This window comes from Diaporthe amygdali (genome assembly GCF_026229845.1).
Source record: "Diaporthe amygdali strain CAA958 chromosome Unknown NODE_17_length_903054_cov_64_435670, whole genome shotgun sequence".
In the NCBI taxonomy this organism is placed as follows: domain Eukaryota; kingdom Fungi; phylum Ascomycota; class Sordariomycetes; order Diaporthales; family Diaporthaceae; genus Diaporthe; species Diaporthe amygdali.
In genome coordinates, this window is record NW_026517037.1 from 457,640 (window position 1) to 476,676 (window position 19,037).

Consider the following 19,037-nt stretch of genomic DNA (forward strand, 5'->3'; position numbering starts at 1 on the left):
CTGCGGCAGGTGCCGTCGATTCCCGTGTCCGGGATGGTAATTTGCTACTATTAATGGATCCTTGGGGGAGGGGAGGAATTAGTTGCTGGCGTCCAGCCAAGGCAAGGCAAGGCAAGAGAGCAGAGCAAGCAGAGCAGGACAAAACGACCACCGTTGGCTGGTCGGGATCAGCGCCACACACATACATTCATACATACACACATGCACATACACATACATACACATACATACATGAATGCAACGGCTCGGGTCTTTCTCTTGCCTATAAGAGGTCAGGTCAGGCCATGTGCGACGGCTTACATCATCATGGTTGGCCGCTGCTTATTTTGCCCATTTACTTCTCTCAAATAGTAATCGAGAAGTGCGATCAAAATCCTACCCAGACCCGAAGGGTACGACACATTCATCCACCGACCCAACCCAATTCTCCGCCGGGTCCTGTCCCTTAACTTACCTCATACCAGAGAGAGATGGAGACAGAGAGATCCCGGGGTTACAGTAGGGATCTGAGAGCTCAAAGGCGACAGGGGGCTGACGCAAGCTGCTTGGACACGGCCGGGGGGAGGGGGGTCTGCGGCAAACGGCATGTCAACGTCGCAGACAAGCGAGGATCGCACGCTCCTGCGGCGGTGAGCACGAATGCGCCCGACACCAGCAACCAACCAATGCATGCCGCCCAGAGCAGACACTTGGATTCACGCCGAGCAGTGCCTAGATAGTCAAGAGTAATCATCACGCGAGGAACAGGCACTTTGAATTGTAGTGTGATCGTATTTGCTCCGGCTAGAGTATCCGACCTCCGCTCGATAAAGCTCACAGTTTGTTTGTTGTTGCTGCTGTTTGTGATTTCAATTCGCCGACATATTGCGCGCCGTCAGTCCAGAAAAGGAAATAGAAAGCCAGAAAACAAAACAACAACAGATAAGCCAGTTGATACAACAATGCCCGCCGCCGATGACAAGGAAAAGATTGCAAGGAAAAAAAGGGAATCCCCAAGAGGATGTTCCCGACTTGTGATCAAGGTCGATTGATCTCATCGCAGAGCGCTGAAACCACTTTTCTCCGTTCCGACAAAGCAAGCAACCGGCGAGCAGGCCAGGCAGGGCAAAGCTCTGTCGCTTGACCGCCACCCCGACAGCCTGCCAACACACCGCCCATGGCCCAAGCATTGCCATCACAGCGCTCGCTTCTCCACTTCAATTTTGGCAGATCCACTTTCCCGAACCCCTGGAACATCTTCATCCTCGAATCTCAGCTGCGCCCCGGACGGCCCGGGCCCAGCCAAAGCTTCTGGAAGCCTCGCCGATTTTGCACAGGTAAAAAAGATGGCTGAGTGTGGTCGCAAGCATTGCGCAAGAGCCAAAACACCCCACAGTGACCCAGCCAGACCCAAAAGATAGAGAGGAAATAAAGGAAAGGAAAGACAAATGCACGCACGCCATATCGACAAGACAGGAAACCCTGAATAGAAACAGATTGCCAACAACGCCTCAATCCTGCCGGGTATAGTAAAGGAGTGTAAGGACGGCAGCTGTTGAAGCCGTCAGACTGTTCGCTGAGCGCTGTATGCTTGGAAAGCCTTTAGCCCTAAGGCTGAGACGAGAGATGTGATGGCTCCTTATAAGCACTGTTTAATCCCATCCCATGGCTGATGTGCTCCGCCTCTGCTCTCGAAAGTGGGTGAGAGTGGGTGAGTGTGTGTGTGTTTTTGTGTAGAGTAGAAGTTGTTGTAAGTTGCACCGTCGGGGCGGGCATACTTATCGCTGAGTTCGACATTGCCCTAGGCGGATGGGCCAGAGGCTTAAGTCGATGAATGGCGGTACATAGGAAAATAACAAGCTCCACCAGCCTGGCTACCTCTTCCGCTTCTTGTTCTTGTCCGCAGAGGCAATGGCCGTCATTGCGGCGGCCATGGTTGTCGCAATCGGCGCAGCAGGAAGCAACGGGTTAGCTGGCGCTGGCATCTCCTCCTTGGCCCCGACGACTGGCACGCCCATGTGTCGACCATAACGACCTTTTCGGCCGTTGCCCTCGTCTTCGCTGATGCACAACTCGGCGGGGATGCCAGCATCGCGGCACCTTCCGCAAGGGCGCTGTCTGTCGCAACCCTTCTTGCTCTTTCGGCAGCGCTGGCAGCGCGGCTTTGTGGAGAGGTCAGGGTGGTCATCCTCACCCTGCACGCTGGTAGTAGCGCCTGGGTTGGAGACGATAGATGGCTTGCGGGATGCCGGTAGGGAGGTAGGAGACATCGGGCCGTTGGGGATGATGCTATTGGACTTCTTGACCTTTGCGCCAGTAGCAGGCTTGGCGGTCTTGGTTGCCTTCACGGTCTTTGGCTTCGCATTGGTGGGCTGAGCGCGAGGCTTCTGGCCATTAGGCGCCTTGGGGGCCTTCAGCTTTGGCGCGCCCATAGTGCCCTCGCCGCTGTCGGAATACACATCCTCGTCTTCGCTTGGCTCAAACTCGGCGTTGGCAGGGCTGAAATGAGTCTCGGTGGTGGGATATATCTTCTTGCTAGCACCAACGACATCCAGCTTCTGCTTCCGCACGGGCTGCTTCTCGCCGTCGCTCTCGCTGTCACCATCGCTAGTGGCGCCAGTAGAGGAAGCCGCATCGGCGTTGCGGCTGAAGGTGTCATCAAGGGTAGAGGCCGAAGTACGGCCATGGGAGATGTTGGAGATCTCACCGAGGCGCATCAATTGGATGGCCACGTCCTTGTCCTCTTCCGACATGCAGCTGCCGACAGTGGGATCTGGCGTCGGCAGGATGCCCATGTTCGGGCCAATGCCCGAAGCACTGGAATAGCCAATGGTGCTCCTGGCACGGCGAGTATCGGTGACGGGAGTGGCATACATGCCCACGCCATTGTAGCCAGGGGTATAGCTCTGAGGCGACTGTAGCAGCCGAGGGTTGGTGAACGGGTTCTGACCAGGTTGGACGAATGGAAGGGTGGCACGATTGTGCTCAATACGGCGAGCTGGGGAGACTGATGGGTTGGACAGGGCAGCAGGCATCTGGGGAGGTGCGAAAAGGGGCAGCTCCTGTAGTTGCTGCTGTTAGCGACCACCTCTGAGCAAGCTTCGACGGCATCGAAGACGCAAGCGAGTGACTTACAGAGCTCTCAAACTTGGCTCGCTTGCGACGGCCTCCTTCGACAATGTTGTCGAGGCTGATCTCCGTGCTGCCAATCTGCTCCTTTGATTTCCCAGAAGACGAGCCTGGGGCATTGTCGCCGCTGCTGTAGCCATTCATGCTATCACTGTGTGCGTCGTTATGTGTCTGGGACCCTGGGCCCCGGCTCCTGTTGGAACGAGGGCGGGCATGCCTGCCATTAGTACTGGTAGAAGCACTTCGTCGCTCATGAATGTTGGTTGGCGACACGCTGCGCCGCCTGGACGATCTAGAGCCAGGTCGTGAAGCATGGTGTGACTGTTGCTGCGGGCCCTGGATGTTATGTCCATCCTGGGTGTAGAAAGACTGGGCGCCTGGCTGGCTTGGCTGAGTGGCATGAGGTCCAGGAGTGGGAGGGCCATCCCGAACCCGAACATACACGACCGAGTTGTGGCGGAAGTTCTCATACCTTCCGATGATGGTGTTGCCATGCTCGTCCTCGAAGCTCACGCCGGGGCAGCTTGTGGGGCTGGGATACAGACCGTAAAAGTTCTTGACGGTAGTGATGATGGACTCAGTGGTGTCATGGGGGTAGATTTGTACCCTCATGGGTAATCGCGCCCGGTACTGGGTAGAGTCGGTGACCAATTCGAACTTGACCGACCGGGGGACGGCGGGTGTGTGGTATTGGGGCTGTGTGAACTCCATGACTCTGTCCTCACGGCTCATTGAGGCGAGAATATGGGCTTCGGTGGGAGTAGGAGGAGAGTGGTGCTGGATGGGATATGCTGAAGCCAGAGAGCTGACTTGTGCCCTTGGGGAGATGTCCGATACGGGAGATTGGGACGACATCAGACTCGGTGGTGCCATTCCTAGCGAAATGACTACCCTTCGAGAATGACTGTTCCAGCGACGAGATGTCCTGGCGCTTTTCCCTCCTCTTGTTTTATTTTGACCAATATATGTGTGTTTCGTGTTCCTGTGCCTGTGTGGATGAAGTCTGTGTGCCCACGGTCTGTCCAAGGTGCTGGGCGGTCAACCCGCGGTTCTCGGCGTTGAAGGGGGGAAAGGCGACCGGGTCGGAAGATGGGAGCAATATACGAGTGTCGTGCGAAGTCGAGTCTGGAAAATCAAGGACTAATTAGCTCTGGATAGCCACTGCGAGCAATATAATGCAGCAGGTGTCAAGACGAGGCCTCTGTGACGGGCGTCCGCAGCTCACGGGAGTGCTCAGGAGCGGGCGTTGGGAGGCAGAGGCGACCGTGCTGGCAGGAAGAGTCTTGCGAGCGGAGGGGAGGGAAAGGAACAAATAATTGTCGGAATCCTCGATCGCATGGACCAAGAGAGCAGGTCTGACTTACCAGCTGAGAATCGAGAGGTTGTTGCTGTGCTCGAAAGGCCTTTGAAACTCGGGACTCGTCTGTTCACTCTGAGGCGGAGGCGACAGTCTGCGACGAGATGGCATCAGACCCGGGGGATCTTGGGATGGAATGGAATGAGGAAGTAGGGGACGGCTGAGAATGCTTCCAATGCCTCGAATGATGGGTGGAAATGGCTTACCTGGTGATTCTGGCGTTGTTTGATGGGTGCGGGTGAAGAGTCCGGAGGGTTAGGAGGGAAAGAGGAGAAGTTCGCAGCGAAGAGGATGGGTTTGTCTCGACGGCCTCAATAGGCGAATAGCGCAGAAGCCCGCTTGCCCGCTGCGGGTCACCTCACAAGCCAGACACTGACACTTCACTCAACATAACATAACTCACACACGCGCGCACACACACACACAAGCCAACACAGCGCAGCAGAGCACAGCACAGCGCAGCACCGCCTTTTTTCTTGCCTGATAGTCGCAGCCCAGGTGCGACCTGTATTCTCTTGTCTGCCTGGGTCAAATGCGCTGAGTGCTCAGATCTGTCGCTGCACCAGACTGGCGCAATCCTGGCGACTTGTGTCGCTCTGTCTCTCGCTCTACTTCTTTCTTACGTACAGCACTTTTGCCGCTAATACCTGCTCGTCTGTCCATTAACGAGATCATTCTACGTCTCGTGCGTCGCAAAGACCCGACTCTCTTATCCGTGGTAGAATGCCCTCTCTCCGCTTCTTTTATGCGCAAGACAGGACAGCCACTCCCCTCCCGCTACTATATTCCATGTCATGCCTCTCTTTTCCAGGTCTAGATAGATAGATAGATAGGCTGCTCCCCCAGATAATTAGAGAGGGTTGTTTACCCCGAATCCTGAGTGAAACATACGAGCGCAAACCTTCTTCCCCTCGTCCCGGCACCCGTCTATCTACAGTACGTCTCGGTCTGCGTCCTGCGAACCAACCTGCGCCTTGAATCGCTGTGCGCCCGACACGCCAAGCTGCAATGGGTGACTACGTTTTATCTTGTCGCAGCAGCACTATGTTCACATTCAAATAAGCGTTCCAGCGCATATCCTACCGAGGAACAGGCAAACGGGCAGGGGCAAGCCTGGCCCTTAGCTGGGTGCTGCCCCTTCATCGTGCCCATCATCAATCACTTGAGATTGGGTGGAGTTGTGGCAACCTTGACCAAGGCATTTCAGGTCGCGCAAATTGGGGTCTGTCTCGCTCGATCCTGAATTCGACCCCGGCCGATCGGCGGGCCGCCTCTCTTTCGAGCGACAGGACTGGCGCAGCGAGCGGCTGGGAAACCACCACATATCTATCTGTAACCCGGCGGGAGTGAGAGGTGCAGACTGATGCGCAGGTAGACCTGCCACTGTTTCCTTAGATGATGGGAAACAAACGATCACCTGCGCATCTTGACTGGCAGGAGACTTCACGAACACCATCCATGCATGCTGCGGGCTAAAACGGCTTGGTGGCCGCCCTCAGACCCCTCCCCTCCCGAGGGTCTAGATCGAGTACGCAGCAGTCTGTTCCTCCAAGGAATACCTGACTTTGGAAGGTTTGAGGGCCCTTGAACATGCACATCATCTCCGACTCGAGACCCCGTCGAGCCTCCGCTTCCAAGGCTTGTGATCGTGACTTATTGTTGGGAATAGCAGGTGACCCGGGGGAAGTGATTCAGTGAGCGAGCCAGAGGCGGCTCTCGCGATGGGCACAGGGTAACGCAGACGTCTTGCGAAACGTATAGCGTGCTTTCTTGGAGTCCACGTTCACACCGGTACACGCACGCTTGGCCGCCCGCCTTGCCGCTTGTTCCCTCACACTCACTCAGTTCACGGTGCGGCCCAAACCAGAGCCTGGGCCCATTCCATCGAGCTGAAGGATGGGGATGGGCTGGCGGGCGAAACTCCCCACAGCCGGGATGCCGCTGTTGCGTTGGTGCGCAAGCTTAACTTGTCAAACCTTGCCGGCTGGGTGACGGAAGGAACTCAAGGGGGAGGGGGTCAGATCCAATCCACGTCAGGACGGGGAACAAGCCAGGCGCATTACTGGTTTGCTACTAGATTAACAATAGCAGAGCCAGGGCCAGAGCCGAAGCATTTGATTCTGTCTCTCTCTTGCGATCGTTCCGGTATACAATAGGTCAGTCGCTCGCCCAGGCAGGTTCTCGTTAGGCGACGATTCCGCAATGCGCAAGGCGGGCGAACGAACGTTGGCATCTGTTCGTCGCTGGCCGCGAGGTGGAGTGGATCGCGAACCCCACCCGTCCAATTGGCGCTTGCGGACCGCCAGAGGACGGGTCGCCTGCCAGTCGGTTGTGAGACAGGGGCTCGCCCTTTGCTGTCGAATGCGCCTAAAAACAAACAGACATTCGCCAGTGCCGCCGGGGATTGGTAGTGAAGGATGGCGACCTGATAGGAAGAGCCCGAAAGATTCGGGCGCATTCGTTCTTGGTAAGAGCGCGGCCTAGAAATAGCTCATGGCTGCTGCGTGTGTGCGCCGACAGGACAGGCTTGTTGAGAGGGCAGTCAGTCTTGCGCTGTCCCAAGCTCCCGTAATCTCTTGTCGCGCGGCCCGGTCATCCATCGTTCTGGGGCCACCAGGACCTGTCAGTCAGTCAGACACATCGGTCGATGGATCGCACACAGTCACATCATGTGGGCAAATGGCAGGCCAAGCGCGAGACGCACGGCAAGTACAGTATGTAACGAAGGGCCTTGTGCGCGAACCGGATCGGGCCAACAGACAAGATTCCATGCGCGGTCAGGTACCCGTGGGATAATACTGTCTCTTATGGCTCTGGGGCTGACTGGAGGCAAGGCAATCTGAGCGCCGCGATCGCGCACCCCCGTCCGAGAGGCATTTACTCATTTAGTAGCTGGTGCTCTATGGGTTGGTTTCAGGTGCCAGACTTGGAATCGGGCCAGTCAATTCGTCGCGCGACGGTGGGAAAATACCACTGCGACAAGCACATGATGACAGAGGGTGAGAAACCATATCCTCTGTTGGGTTGTGTGTGTGCGACTCTTGCTGGCGCAAGGTCAAGCTTCCGAGTGAGTGGTGCCGGCCTGGTCCTGTGATTCGTTGAATCAAAGTTCGTCGTCTCATATCGCTCCATGATGCGAACCTGACCTCGGACAGCCGGTGAGACGTATTCTGCCCAGAGCAATTGATCGGGATCTATGTACGCATGAACGAGAAGGCGAAGGGTCTCAGGCAGGTAGTATTGAGCTGAGGGGCGATATCCCGTAATTGGAGCAGCTGGTATGGGAATCGCCTTTGCACCTTGATGTCCGGGTAGTGGGAATCCGTCATTGAGGAGACAGACCGAGAGTTTGACCAGCAAGCTCCCCGATCCAAGCAGCCGGGGATGATTGCGATTCGGACGAGGGTCGTCATTCAACCTTTAGTGGCTGGGCCTGGGACACAACTGTCCAGGATATCTCAACCACATGCAAGCAATAATGGATGGGTGGTGGTGGTGGTGTCTTTGGATCTTGATACGGTCCGCCACACCATATGCAGCGCTACTGCGAAGCCCAGGCTGCCCAGCTTGCCATCGACAGCGAAGCCATAACCCATCGAGTTCGCTATGTGAAGAGACTAACGGCCGTGCTGGCTGATCAACGGCCAAAAGAGTACAGTTCGGCAGCTTAGGGGTGCGCTTCACTCCGGAACCAATTGGTGGGAAACTCATCTAGGCGCAAGCAGCTTGCCAAACAGGACGGACATTGGGCGCCCTCGCTAAATCGCCAACATTGCGGGCGGCCCACGCAAGACAACAAGTCGTCCCCTCTAAAAGCAAGTCCCTTGATGCTGCCACGGAGTCTTTGGGTGGAGAATTGTCGCATGCAATGCAAGACAAGTGCCGTAGCGCACATTAGCTGAGTCGCAACAGAAGCTCGGGAGCCAGGACTCGTACTCCCCATTTGCCTTGACGAGGGGGACCACGATTGCGCGACGCATCAGACAACTCTCGTCCACTATGGAGCCACGGGTCTCGCGGATGTCAGGGCTGGGGGACCCGCTTGCTTTGCTGTGCTGTTTGGCCTGCGGCCGCCGGGGTGAAGGGGGGCAGAGGGGAGGCGGGTAGCCGATCGAGAGCTGAGCCGTTTTCAGTCATGCTGACCCCCCCTGATGAGCCCTTTTGCGACGGTCGGTCGCATCCAGCGCTTCGTAACCTTGGAATGTCGAGGCCCCAGATGGGCGATGCCATAGGGCAATCCCATATCCTTGGACAATCAGGTCAATCCGGGATGAGTGAGGGAAATTTGCGGTCTTGCTGTCTGTCGATTCTGCGGTAGCGTCATGGTCGCACACCATTTGTCGCTAATGAGTGAATGACATGATCCGAGGAGCCTTGGGGGGTAAGTTTCGGTGGCGGGAGCAGAGCATGAGTCCCGCTCGCTTCGCTGGATAGTCGTCACTGGGGCAATTTGATCTGGAGAGAGAGGAGGGGGGGCTGCGCGGCAGTGGGGCTGGACGGTCGCACCCACCTTTCGTAATTGATTGATTGATTGATTGCGTCGACTGTCAAGACTCGGGACGCAGGGTTCAGAACTCAAAAAGCCGTTGTTTCTATCTGCAACCAATTCCAGGACGAACGCAACATGCAGCTGTCAGTCGCGCTGGGGCAGCAAAAACATTGTGCTTCATGTGGCCCCAGGCGAGGGAATGCGACGGCGATCCTACTGGCCAGAACAAGGCCTGAAGGGGTCGGCCACGAACAACCAGGCCCAGGGGCGAGCCCAGCCAGCTACAGCGGCCCACCTCCAAAGCCACTCACTGCAAAGCACAAGCACCCGTCTGCGCAGCACCGCCCGGTCGCAAAAACAAAAACCTTGGTGACCAAGCACCCCTCTTCCTGGTGACAGAGCAATGCGCGACACGAGGTGCACTGCAAGGACTGTCGGGAACAGTAAAATACATGGTAAAAATGACTTTGGAATGCATGCGACACGAGGTTTCTGAAGACGGCGAGTTTGCGACACAGAATTAAGAGGTACCCGATTCGGTGCACGTGATCTGGCGCGGGGCTCGCGCAGAAGGCGGGACGGGTGACGCGATGTGGGTCGACTTAGATCTAGCCGGTTTTTCTGCACCCCCACGCCCTATGGATTGAAATAAATTCGTGCATGTGGTATTCAATAACTATGAGCTGGATATAACGGGATTCTGGGATATATTTCAGGTGTTGAGTCATCTCTTATTGCATTGTCGCAGTTTGCGGGTGCTCGTTGGGTGACGCGACGGGAATTAAGCGCGCCCCACCACCACTCGCCCTATTGGCTGGCCCATTGATCGGCGTCATGAACATGCCGGTCGCCGGCGCGACGACAGATCCCGGCCCGTGCACGCATCCCTGTCCAGGCACAACACGGCAGTAAACAAACACACGCCCGTCATCACGGGCTAGCGAACCCCATTCGTAAGGCTAGAGATTAAGTTGATTGTTTGCATTTTGGGACGGCCACCTGGGATGCACAACAAGTCTATCTGACGTGCTTGTGCCCGGCTCCTCCTCATCCTCCTCCTCCTCCTCGTCCTTGGCCCCAGCAGACCCACGCACTTGGTCCCCTCCCCGCTTCTGATCTTCAGGAACGACCCTCTGCATCGTCTTTTTGGACAAGCCAATCTCGCAGCTGGGCTAGTAGACGGGTAATCTTGGGAGCCTCGATTTCTACTTCCTTCATTGGCTACCTCGACGGCCGTTTTGTCGCGCCGTCAACAGATCAACCCCCCCTCCCCCTTCCACCACGCACTCGCACTCGCACACGCGGCCCATCACCCTCGAGGTACGTTCCAGGCTTGTGTTTGTGCCTCATTGTTTCCTCGTCTTGTCTTGTCCTGCCTGTCCTGCCTCTCCTTGCATGCATCGTACTCCCGTACTGTGCTGTGTTAGTTAGCACCTGCCACATCCCTCTGCAGCTGCAAAGACCAACATCTCTTTCCTCGGCACTATCACAAGTTATCACACCCCCTCAGCAACGTGTTTACCAAATAAACTTTTCGAGCAATCCACTTCTTCAATCCTCCAAGCTCTCATCCTTGTGGCACCAAGCACCTCGAGTCTCCCAGCTCGGGTGCGGCTGTCATCACCCAGTCAACCATCCAGTCAACCACCCATCTGCTTGCCACTCGACCTCCAAAAGCCTCCACATCACAGACAAACTTGCCAACTCCTCGTCTGTTTTCTTTTTGCACAGCTTCTCATCGACGACAGTGACCAACACGCGAGGACTAACACACCCAGCCAACCCACCACTTCACCAGTTACTTCATGTTATCGCGTGCGCGACTCCATTTCCAGCTCTGCGCTTAACATTTGGGACAACCCCCATAACGCCATCTCATTGTATCGCGCTATAACAGCAACAGCCAGCATCTGATACGGCCGAGCAGTGTCTTTCGGCCTGAAAAATTCACCATGGACGCGAAAGTAAGTAACTGCTGGCTCCTCTGCCTGCCCTCAGAATCCTTTTCCAATGGGTCTCCTTGTGTTCTATTTTCCCACACTGTCCCATCTCCTTCCAACAACCTGCGCCGCTGGAAACAATCAAGCGACACCAAGCTCACTTACTCCGTCTTCATCATAGCCTCAGCGCCCGCTGCGACCCTATGCAGCGCAAGTCCGTCACAACGAGAACGTGTCCATCAACACCACAGGCCACGCGTCCAAGAACAACCAGGTCCATCAGGGCAACTTCCATGGTACCACGACTGCTGCGGGGCTTAAGGGGCCTATCAAACGAGCTGCCTTTGGAGATTTGAGCAATACCTCTGTGCCTATCGTCAGCCAGAATACCAAGGGTTTTGTGAAGCACACAGCAAACACGACCAAGATGGTTCCCTACAAGGACGACAACAAGGAGAACGCTATCAAAGTTGGCAAGAGCAAGGAAGCCTTTTTGAGACCAGCTCAGCGACCATCCAATGGTCTGAAGCCCTCGTCAATTACCAATGGCATCTCTCAGACCGAGTCGCGAGGACACGCCGTCGTGAAGCAGACCACCGCTAAGAAAGCTACTTTTGTCTACAATGACGAGCCTCAGCAAAAACAAAAAACCCTCAGCCGCCAATTCAGGAGCCAGCCCTATCTCAGAACCGCCGACGCGCCCGTCTTGCGCCGGACACAGAGCAAGCACACCATCCAGGAAGAGCAACCCCACGATGCCGAGGACGAGATCGACGAAGCGCCCTACGAGGACGCTATGGAAGAGCTACCTCGACAAGACGCGTATTATCCTTCCGAAGTGCCGACTTCAGAGCATGTGGAGCAACACATGGCTGCTGATGCCAAATTCTCACAGCCTCTCCCCGCGCCTGCTCCCCTGCACTCACTAGAGCCAGCGCCTTCTGTGCACGAGGCGGAGGAGTACTGGGATGAGGAGGATGATGACGACTTGTACGATGAGCAGGGATACACGACGGCCCATTCCTTCAGATCACACGGTGACAATACCACCACCGGCGCGACAACCCTGCTCATGCCAAGGGCGAGCTCCAGGATCCAGGAAGAGTTAGAAGAGGCAAGATTCTATGTCGAGGACAATCGCCTGCAGGACGACATCGATGAGGAGGAGTGGGACGTCAGCATGGTTGCAGAGTATGGCGAGGAGATCTTCCAGTACATGCGGGAACTCGAGGTATGCAGACCACGAAGTCACCATTGATCGTCGTTGCGCCCAAACTAATTTTGCCAACCAGTTGAAAATGCTCCCGAACCCTCACTACATGACTGAAGTCCAGGCCGAGATCCAGTGGTCCATGCGCTCCGTGCTCATGGACTGGCTCGTTCAAGTTCACAACCGATTCTCTCTGCTTCCCGAGACCCTGTTCCTGACTGTGAACTACATCGACCGGTTCTTGTCGAACAAGATGGTGTCTCTGGGTAAGCTCCAACTGGTCGGCGCCACAGCCATTTTTGTTGCAGCCAAGTACGAGGAGATCAACTGCCCCTCCGTACAAGAGATTGTCTTCATGGTCGATGGCGGCTACACTGTGGATGAGATCCTCAAGGCGGAGCGTTTCATGCTGAGCATGCTCCAGTTCGAGCTGGGCTGGCCTGGTCCCATGAGCTTCCTGCGTCGCATCAGCAAGGCTGACGACTACGACCTGGAGACTCGAACCCTGGCCAAGTACTTCCTGGAGGTGACCATCATGGACGAGCGCTTCATAGGGTGCACTCCCAGCTATCTTGCCGCTGGTGCCCACTGCCTAGCACGCTTGATGCTAAAGAAGGGCGATTGGGTGAGTTCAGATCCAACCTAGGGTCAGCGTAGTGACGGCCATAAGCTAACCCCCTTCTAGTCTCTCGGACACATCCACTACTCAGGATACACGTGGATTCAGCTCAAGCCTCTTGTGGCCATGCTGCTCGAGTGCTGCCGGTCCCCACAAAAGCACCACACTGCCGTTTACGAGAAGTACGCCGACCGCCGATTCAAGAAGGCCTCCACCTTCGTCGAGGAGGAGGTGAACAAGGGATTCGTACTTCCTTTCCACCACTCTGTTCCACGGCTGTCACTATGCAGTGCCTCTCACGGGACCTCTTCCTCGTTGAAGTTCCCCCTACCCGACCTGATCCTCGCCGAGTCCTGAAGGGACGACTGCTTCTGCAACTCGCATAGAGCCCGAACGAAAAATTGCATTTCCTCTGTATATGCTTAGGAAGCCAAATACGCAACCCACATCTCGATTCAGGTGTGATTTGTTGCTCATCTGGCTACCATCCACCGCAGCAGCCGGCATGGAACGAAACTTTCTTAATATTTCTTTGGCATAGACGACCTCATCCACGGGCATGACACGCTACCACCGATCCTGCACACCCTTGCATTCCGCGGGGCCAGCGGACTGTTCGCTGCGATCAACGTCTCTTTAGATGCTCCCCTCATGCTGCCATGCTATGGCTGGTCGATAGGCCAATCTGCCGGGTTGTGATGGTCACAACAGTGGTGGCCTACGCGATCCTTCTTCCCTTTGATACCTCTCACGATACCAATTTACACCTGACGATGCAACGATAAAAAACGATGACAAAATGCGGTTGTTTTTCTCTCCCGAACAGCACTCTTGCGATGCATTCTGCTTTGCGGCTTTTCCTACAATACTTTAATGGCAGACAAGGCGTGCGGCACATCTGCATGGCGTTCGGTTTTAGGAGGGGGTGGTCTAGATATAAGGATGGACAGGAAGGGCAATGGAAACTTGTGGCTCGGGGGTCGGTCACGGTTCATGATTATGGCTACGGCTTGGTCTTCCCTAGCAATTTCGGCCCGGGCAAGGCTAAGGCGGTTTGGCTGCGGCGACAGCTTAGCTGAGTAGTGAGTGATGATGATGATTGTGTACGAAGCATAGTTGAATTTAGAAGGGGGAAAAAGACTCGTGTTGTTATGGCATCAGTCTCATGCTGACCTGTGCTCCTTTGAGTTTGTGTGTGATGACTGCTACATATGCTCAGTCCAGTGCATGGCATCAATGTGGGAGCACTCCCTGAAGTGCAGACCGGTGTACAACAGAGCCATGATTTTGAAGTGATCTGAGTGTATCTCTTGCTCATTGTTTGTTCCTTTACTGTACTACAAGGTCTTAGTGGAGTCAACCTCTCTATACAATGGTCAACCTCTGTTGACCTTGGCGAAGTCAAAAGCCTGAGATAGCCAAAGCACGAGCGCCAATTGCCAAGGTGACGATATCTCAAGGCAAATACTTCCAAGAAACAACAAGCTAAACTTGTGAGAATATCAGGGATACTGTGCAAGCTATCCACATGGAATGATTGAAGCCCTAGATACTTGGCTGGCATACACATGGGACAGGACATGACAGGACATCGCTGGACAGTATCTCAGCCGCTGACACAGTCATGTTTGGAACCCGGGGCTGACTGACCCATCCGGGCCTGCGGATCACTTGGCAGATCCGGAAGAGAGATCGGGCGCCGCAAGCGCACCAGTCCGAGCCCACGAGATGGTGAACAAAGACCCACTGTGAGAACTATATTGACCCGAGTACTGCCGGCACACCGATGTGTGTTATCTACATCTACCTCCAATGCCTATTGTAAGACTGAAAGGAGACTATGATGACAGTGCATGAGGGACTTGCTGGTCTATCTCTCGTCATATCAATTGCTCTGTCTCTACATTCTGGTCTGTCCCTATTGCTGATTTATCGGCCGCTGTATTCAATGAATAGATAGGATTGTATTGAAGGTGGTCATGCTCCAAGGTTGACTGCCGCCCTGAGGGATATTTAAGCTTTCTCCACCCAGGCTGTCGGGAGAGTCCGGCGTTAGCGAGGCAAGCTCCCTTGGGGCGACAGGCGATGATCCCAAGGTAGAGGTAGCATCTTTGTCTGGGCCTGTGCTGTGCGCGAGGTGGCCGCAGGCGGATGAAAACATAAGCGAAACGGTCGCACTAGAGCAAATGTGGTCCGTGCGGGGGACCATTTCGTGGAGAGAGAGAGGGATTAAGTCTAGGCACTCCGTACCCCAGCCCCTGGATCTGGGGGAGCAAGGCATGCTGCTCAGCAAGGTCCCTGGGCTGTGGGCTAGGTACCAGTAGGCCAGCTGCCAATTCCCCGAACTACTCCGTGCCCGCCGAGGATCGCTCTGCATTTGAAAATTTCCAAGCAGCCTCTTGACCAACCCGCTCGCTAACACACAAACCGACACGTCGACAATCACTCACACCGTGTCGCACAAGTCATTTTCAACCTAATTCCTAGTCGCCAGGACTCGGTCATTCTTACAATACCACTATTGTCTTGCATCCCGCCCTCTGCCTCTGTTGTGCGCCTCTCCTCTCCACCCCGACCAGTGCGAAGAGGCCAAATTATCGCGAATCAAGAAAAGAGTGGACTCCGACCGGACCGCTCACCCCTTTGACCTTTGGCACGATTGAGTCAACCAACGACATAGGCTCTTCGCTCTGACAGCCCTCGCCTCCAGCATTGGAGAGAAAGACCTATCGCCATACATCTCAGTCCTCCTCATGTGCTTGCAATAACCTGACTCCCTTTACAAACCCCCTTCTGTTTGAATCCACCCTCTCTACCCAAACCCCCCACCTCCTCAACCACACACCCCTCGCCTCAAAGACATGACAACCACGATGCCTAAGGCAGTCGCTGTGAAGGAGGCTGTCAAGGAGACCCTCATAGGGTCTGAGGAGCCTGTGCAGGTGTCTGCACAGACAAAGGCCCGCTTCAATTCCAATGCTGTGAAGGACGCCGAGTCCGGAGAGCTCTACATGGGTCCCGACCAGTTCATCGATGCTGTCGCCCCTTCAGACGAGGACTATGTAAGCTCAAGCCCGTTTGATTCCTTTAGAACCCAAGCCCCGCAATGCCAGAAGGCTGACACTTCGCCCCGGAAAACAGCACAAAATCAAGCGAGACCAGTATGGCCTGCTCTTCCAGGTCGCCGACCGACAAAACAAAGGCCGCATCACCATGCCAGACTGGGCATACTTCGAGAACCTCCTTAACAAGCCGGATGCCGAGTACGAAATTGCATTCCGACTCTTCGATGTTGAGCGACTTGGATCTGTCAAGTATGAGGATTTCCGCCGGCTTTACGAGCTAAACAAGGGACCTGAAAGCATCCCCTTCGATTGGGATTGCGAGTGGGCCAAGCTGTATATCGGCAGCATCAAGAAGAGACACGCAATGGATTACCAGCAGTTCTCCCAGATGCTGCGGGGTCTGCAGGGCGAGAGGATCCGACAAGCCTTCCTGCTTTTCGACAAGGACGGCGATGGGTACATCGAACCCGAGGATTTCGAGCGCATCATCCTCGAGACGTCCAGACACAAGCTGTCCGACCACCTCCTCGAGCACCTCAGCACCCTGTGCAACATCTCCAAGGGCAGCAAGATCTCGTACGCCAACGTGCGTGCTTTCCAGAACATGATTAAGGAGATGGATCTGGTAGAGCTCATTGTCCGCCGCGCATGTTCCAAGAGCTCCGATGGCAAGATCACCCGCACCGAGTTTTTGAACCAGGCCGCCAAGGTCACCCGGTTCTCACTCTTCACTCCCATGGAGGCCGACATCCTGTTCCACTTTGCCAGCATTGACGAGCCATCCGGCCGCCTGGCCCTGAGAGACTTTGCCAAAGTGTTGGATCCATCTTGGAGGAGCCCAGCTTACGACGATCGAGCCGACAGCGCCGCTCTCACCCAGGCCAAGTCCAAAGGCGCAGCCATCCTCAACAAGGTCCTCGAGTCTGGGTACAACTTTGCTCTCGGCAGTCTGGCTGGCGCTTTCGGTGCCTTTATGGTCTACCCTATTGACCTTGTCAAGACTCGAATGCAGAACCAGAGAAGTGCCGCGGTGGGGCAGCAGTTGTATAACAACTCAATTGACTGCTTCCGGAAGGTTGTTCGCAACGAGGGTGTCCTTGGTCTATACTCGGGTGTCTTGCCGCAATTGGTCGGCGTGGCCCCGGAGAAGGCTATCAAGCTGACCGTCAACGACCTCGTACGGGGATGGTTCACGGACAAGAAGACAGGCAGCATCCCTCTGCCAGCTGAGATCCTGGCCGGTGGAAGCGCTGGTGGTTGTCAAGTGGTCAGTATCCCCACGTGCAATAGACTTTGGTGCCGGACGAGGCGTGCTAACTCATCTTGTGCCAACAGGTCTTTACCAACCCCCTCGAGATCGTCAAGATTCGATTGCAGGTACAAGGCGAAGCCGTCAAGTCAGGCGCTGAGACTGCACCCAAGCGATCGGCGATGTGGATTGTCCGTAACCTCGGTCTCGCCGGCCTCTACAAGGGAGCTTCCGCCTGCTTGCTCCGCGACGTGCCCTTCTCCGCAATCTACTTCCCCACTTATAGCCACTTGAAGAAGGATCTGTTCGGAGAGTCGCCAACCAAGAAGCTTGGAATTATCCAGCTCCTGACGGCGGGCGCCATTGCCGGTATGCCTGCGGCCTATCTCACCACCCCCGCCGACGTGATCAAGACGCGTCTCCAGGTGGAAGCCCGCAAGGGTGATACTACCTACAACGGCTTGACCCACGCTGCCAGGACCATCATGAAGGAGGAGGGTTTCAAGGCGTTCTTCAAGGGTGGTCCAGCGCGTATCTTCCGATCCTCGCCACAGTTCGGCTTTACCCTTGCCGCATATGAGCTCCTCCAGCGTACAATCCCATTCCCAGGCGGCGAAAAGAGTCAGACCGGCAGTGGTGTCTCGGAGGTGATGGCGACACTCAAGGACAAGATCGACACAAGCCCATTTGCGAGGAGCAGGAACTCGCTCAAGATCATTCTGGACCTGGATGAGGACTTTGGACGGGCGAAGTTTCCAGATGCGAAGGGATGGAAGAACCTCCCCTCTTTTATGCAGGGTAGCAACCCCAAGGCATAAAGGCGGATGGAATCTGAGAAATCAGATGATTCTTCGCAGTCAGGCCACCACATTCTGGCCGGATGTCACCCTTCAACGCACAACCCCAACAATCAAATCCACCCACCCACTGGCTGAATGCGGGCTTCTCCACCCTTGGGGGAAAGCCAGGGTCACACAACATGGACCAAACAAGCGACATAAATTCACCAGACTTCCCAATGCTTGCCTCTGCCTCGACTGGCAGTAGCAGCAGAGAGGAACAAGATGTTCAATGATCACAACGAGCATATGCATGCATGCATAGACATGTACCCACGGCGTTTTCAAGGCAACCAAGGAGATTCTTTTTACCATGATCATTATTATTTGCTTTACACCATATTCTTAGAGTTCTATCCCCTTTGACTTTTGATTTCACATTTTTTCATGTCTGCAGATGTTTCAAGAACTCTTTTGCCCGCCTGCCTGTCGATGAGGCAGGTGGTTTTCTGAATTTGTATCTCATTCCTACCATAGTCGCAGAGTCCTCGAAGAACTTCCCGTCTTCAGGGCTATACCCCAAACTCAGCACAGCCAGGATGGCATTGGCAGAGAGATAGAGGAAGTGTGCGCGCGTGCTTTTATGTTCGCGTGTAAGGGGGGAAGAGAAGAAGACATAAGAACGAGTTGTTAGAGGGCTTGCATAGACCTCAGTTGGCCTGAAGATAGATGGCTTCTACATCATCATAGACGGCATGTCGGACTAGACTAGAGAGGGTTGAGAGATTCCCTCCCGGGGGAGGTCTAAATTGTGCCTCGTCGGCACACCCTTCTTTGGGTCATGTATACCAACGATCAGGAAAGAAATGTCAGGATAGAGTTGTTTGGAGATGGGTGAGCTTTTGGGAGCTCTCATCTAGCTAGACCGGGTAGGACACATGAATGACAGCAGATGATGACTATTCAATTCAACGACTTGGAAGATTGAGTGATGACTTGCTGGGCGTGACTAGTACTATTCCTTGACGAAGGGCCATACCTTTTCGGAATGACTTCACATCAAACCATCAAGTCTAGCTATATACTTGTTTTAGGCCATTCCGGACCATCGTGATTTCTCAGGAATACCTCACAACACCGTGAAGGACGGCCAAGTATTCGATCCCGGACACTGCCTAAGACCCACATCATGCCAAACTAGACACAAGTCCTAGGCCTGTG

The 19,037-nt window shown here is 55.1% G+C and overlaps 3 protein-coding genes across 3 annotated transcripts; 2 read left to right on the top strand and 1 right to left on the bottom strand.

The window, feature by feature from the left end:
• Positions 1–1,853: 1,853 nt before the first annotated feature.
• On the bottom strand, positions 1,854–3,963 carry J7T55_005088 (uncharacterized protein; the record flags this gene model as incomplete). Its single annotated transcript, XM_053144452.1, has 2 exons — positions 1,854–3,041; positions 3,115–3,963. 2 exons carry the CDS (start codon positions 3,961–3,963, stop codon positions 1,854–1,856), a joined length of 2,037 nt encoding a protein of 678 aa, XP_052992812.1.
• A 6,943-nt stretch (positions 3,964–10,906) lies between these two features.
• J7T55_005089 (uncharacterized protein) lies at positions 10,907–13,080 on the top strand (the record flags this gene model as incomplete). The annotated part of the gene is made up of 4 exons (XM_053144453.1): positions 10,907–10,918; positions 11,076–12,125; positions 12,187–12,729; positions 12,790–13,080. The coding sequence occupies 4 exons, from the start codon at positions 10,907–10,909 to the stop codon at positions 13,078–13,080; spliced, it is 1,896 nt and encodes a 631-aa protein (XP_052992813.1).
• A 2,504-nt stretch (positions 13,081–15,584) lies between these two features.
• Positions 15,585–17,855, top strand: J7T55_005090 (calcium-binding mitochondrial carrier protein aralar1; the record flags this gene model as incomplete). The annotated part of the gene is made up of 3 exons (XM_053144454.1): positions 15,585–15,785; positions 15,865–17,055; positions 17,124–17,855. 3 exons carry the CDS (start codon positions 15,585–15,587, stop codon positions 17,853–17,855), a joined length of 2,124 nt encoding a protein of 707 aa, XP_052992814.1.
• Between the last annotated feature and the right edge of the window lie 1,182 nt (positions 17,856–19,037).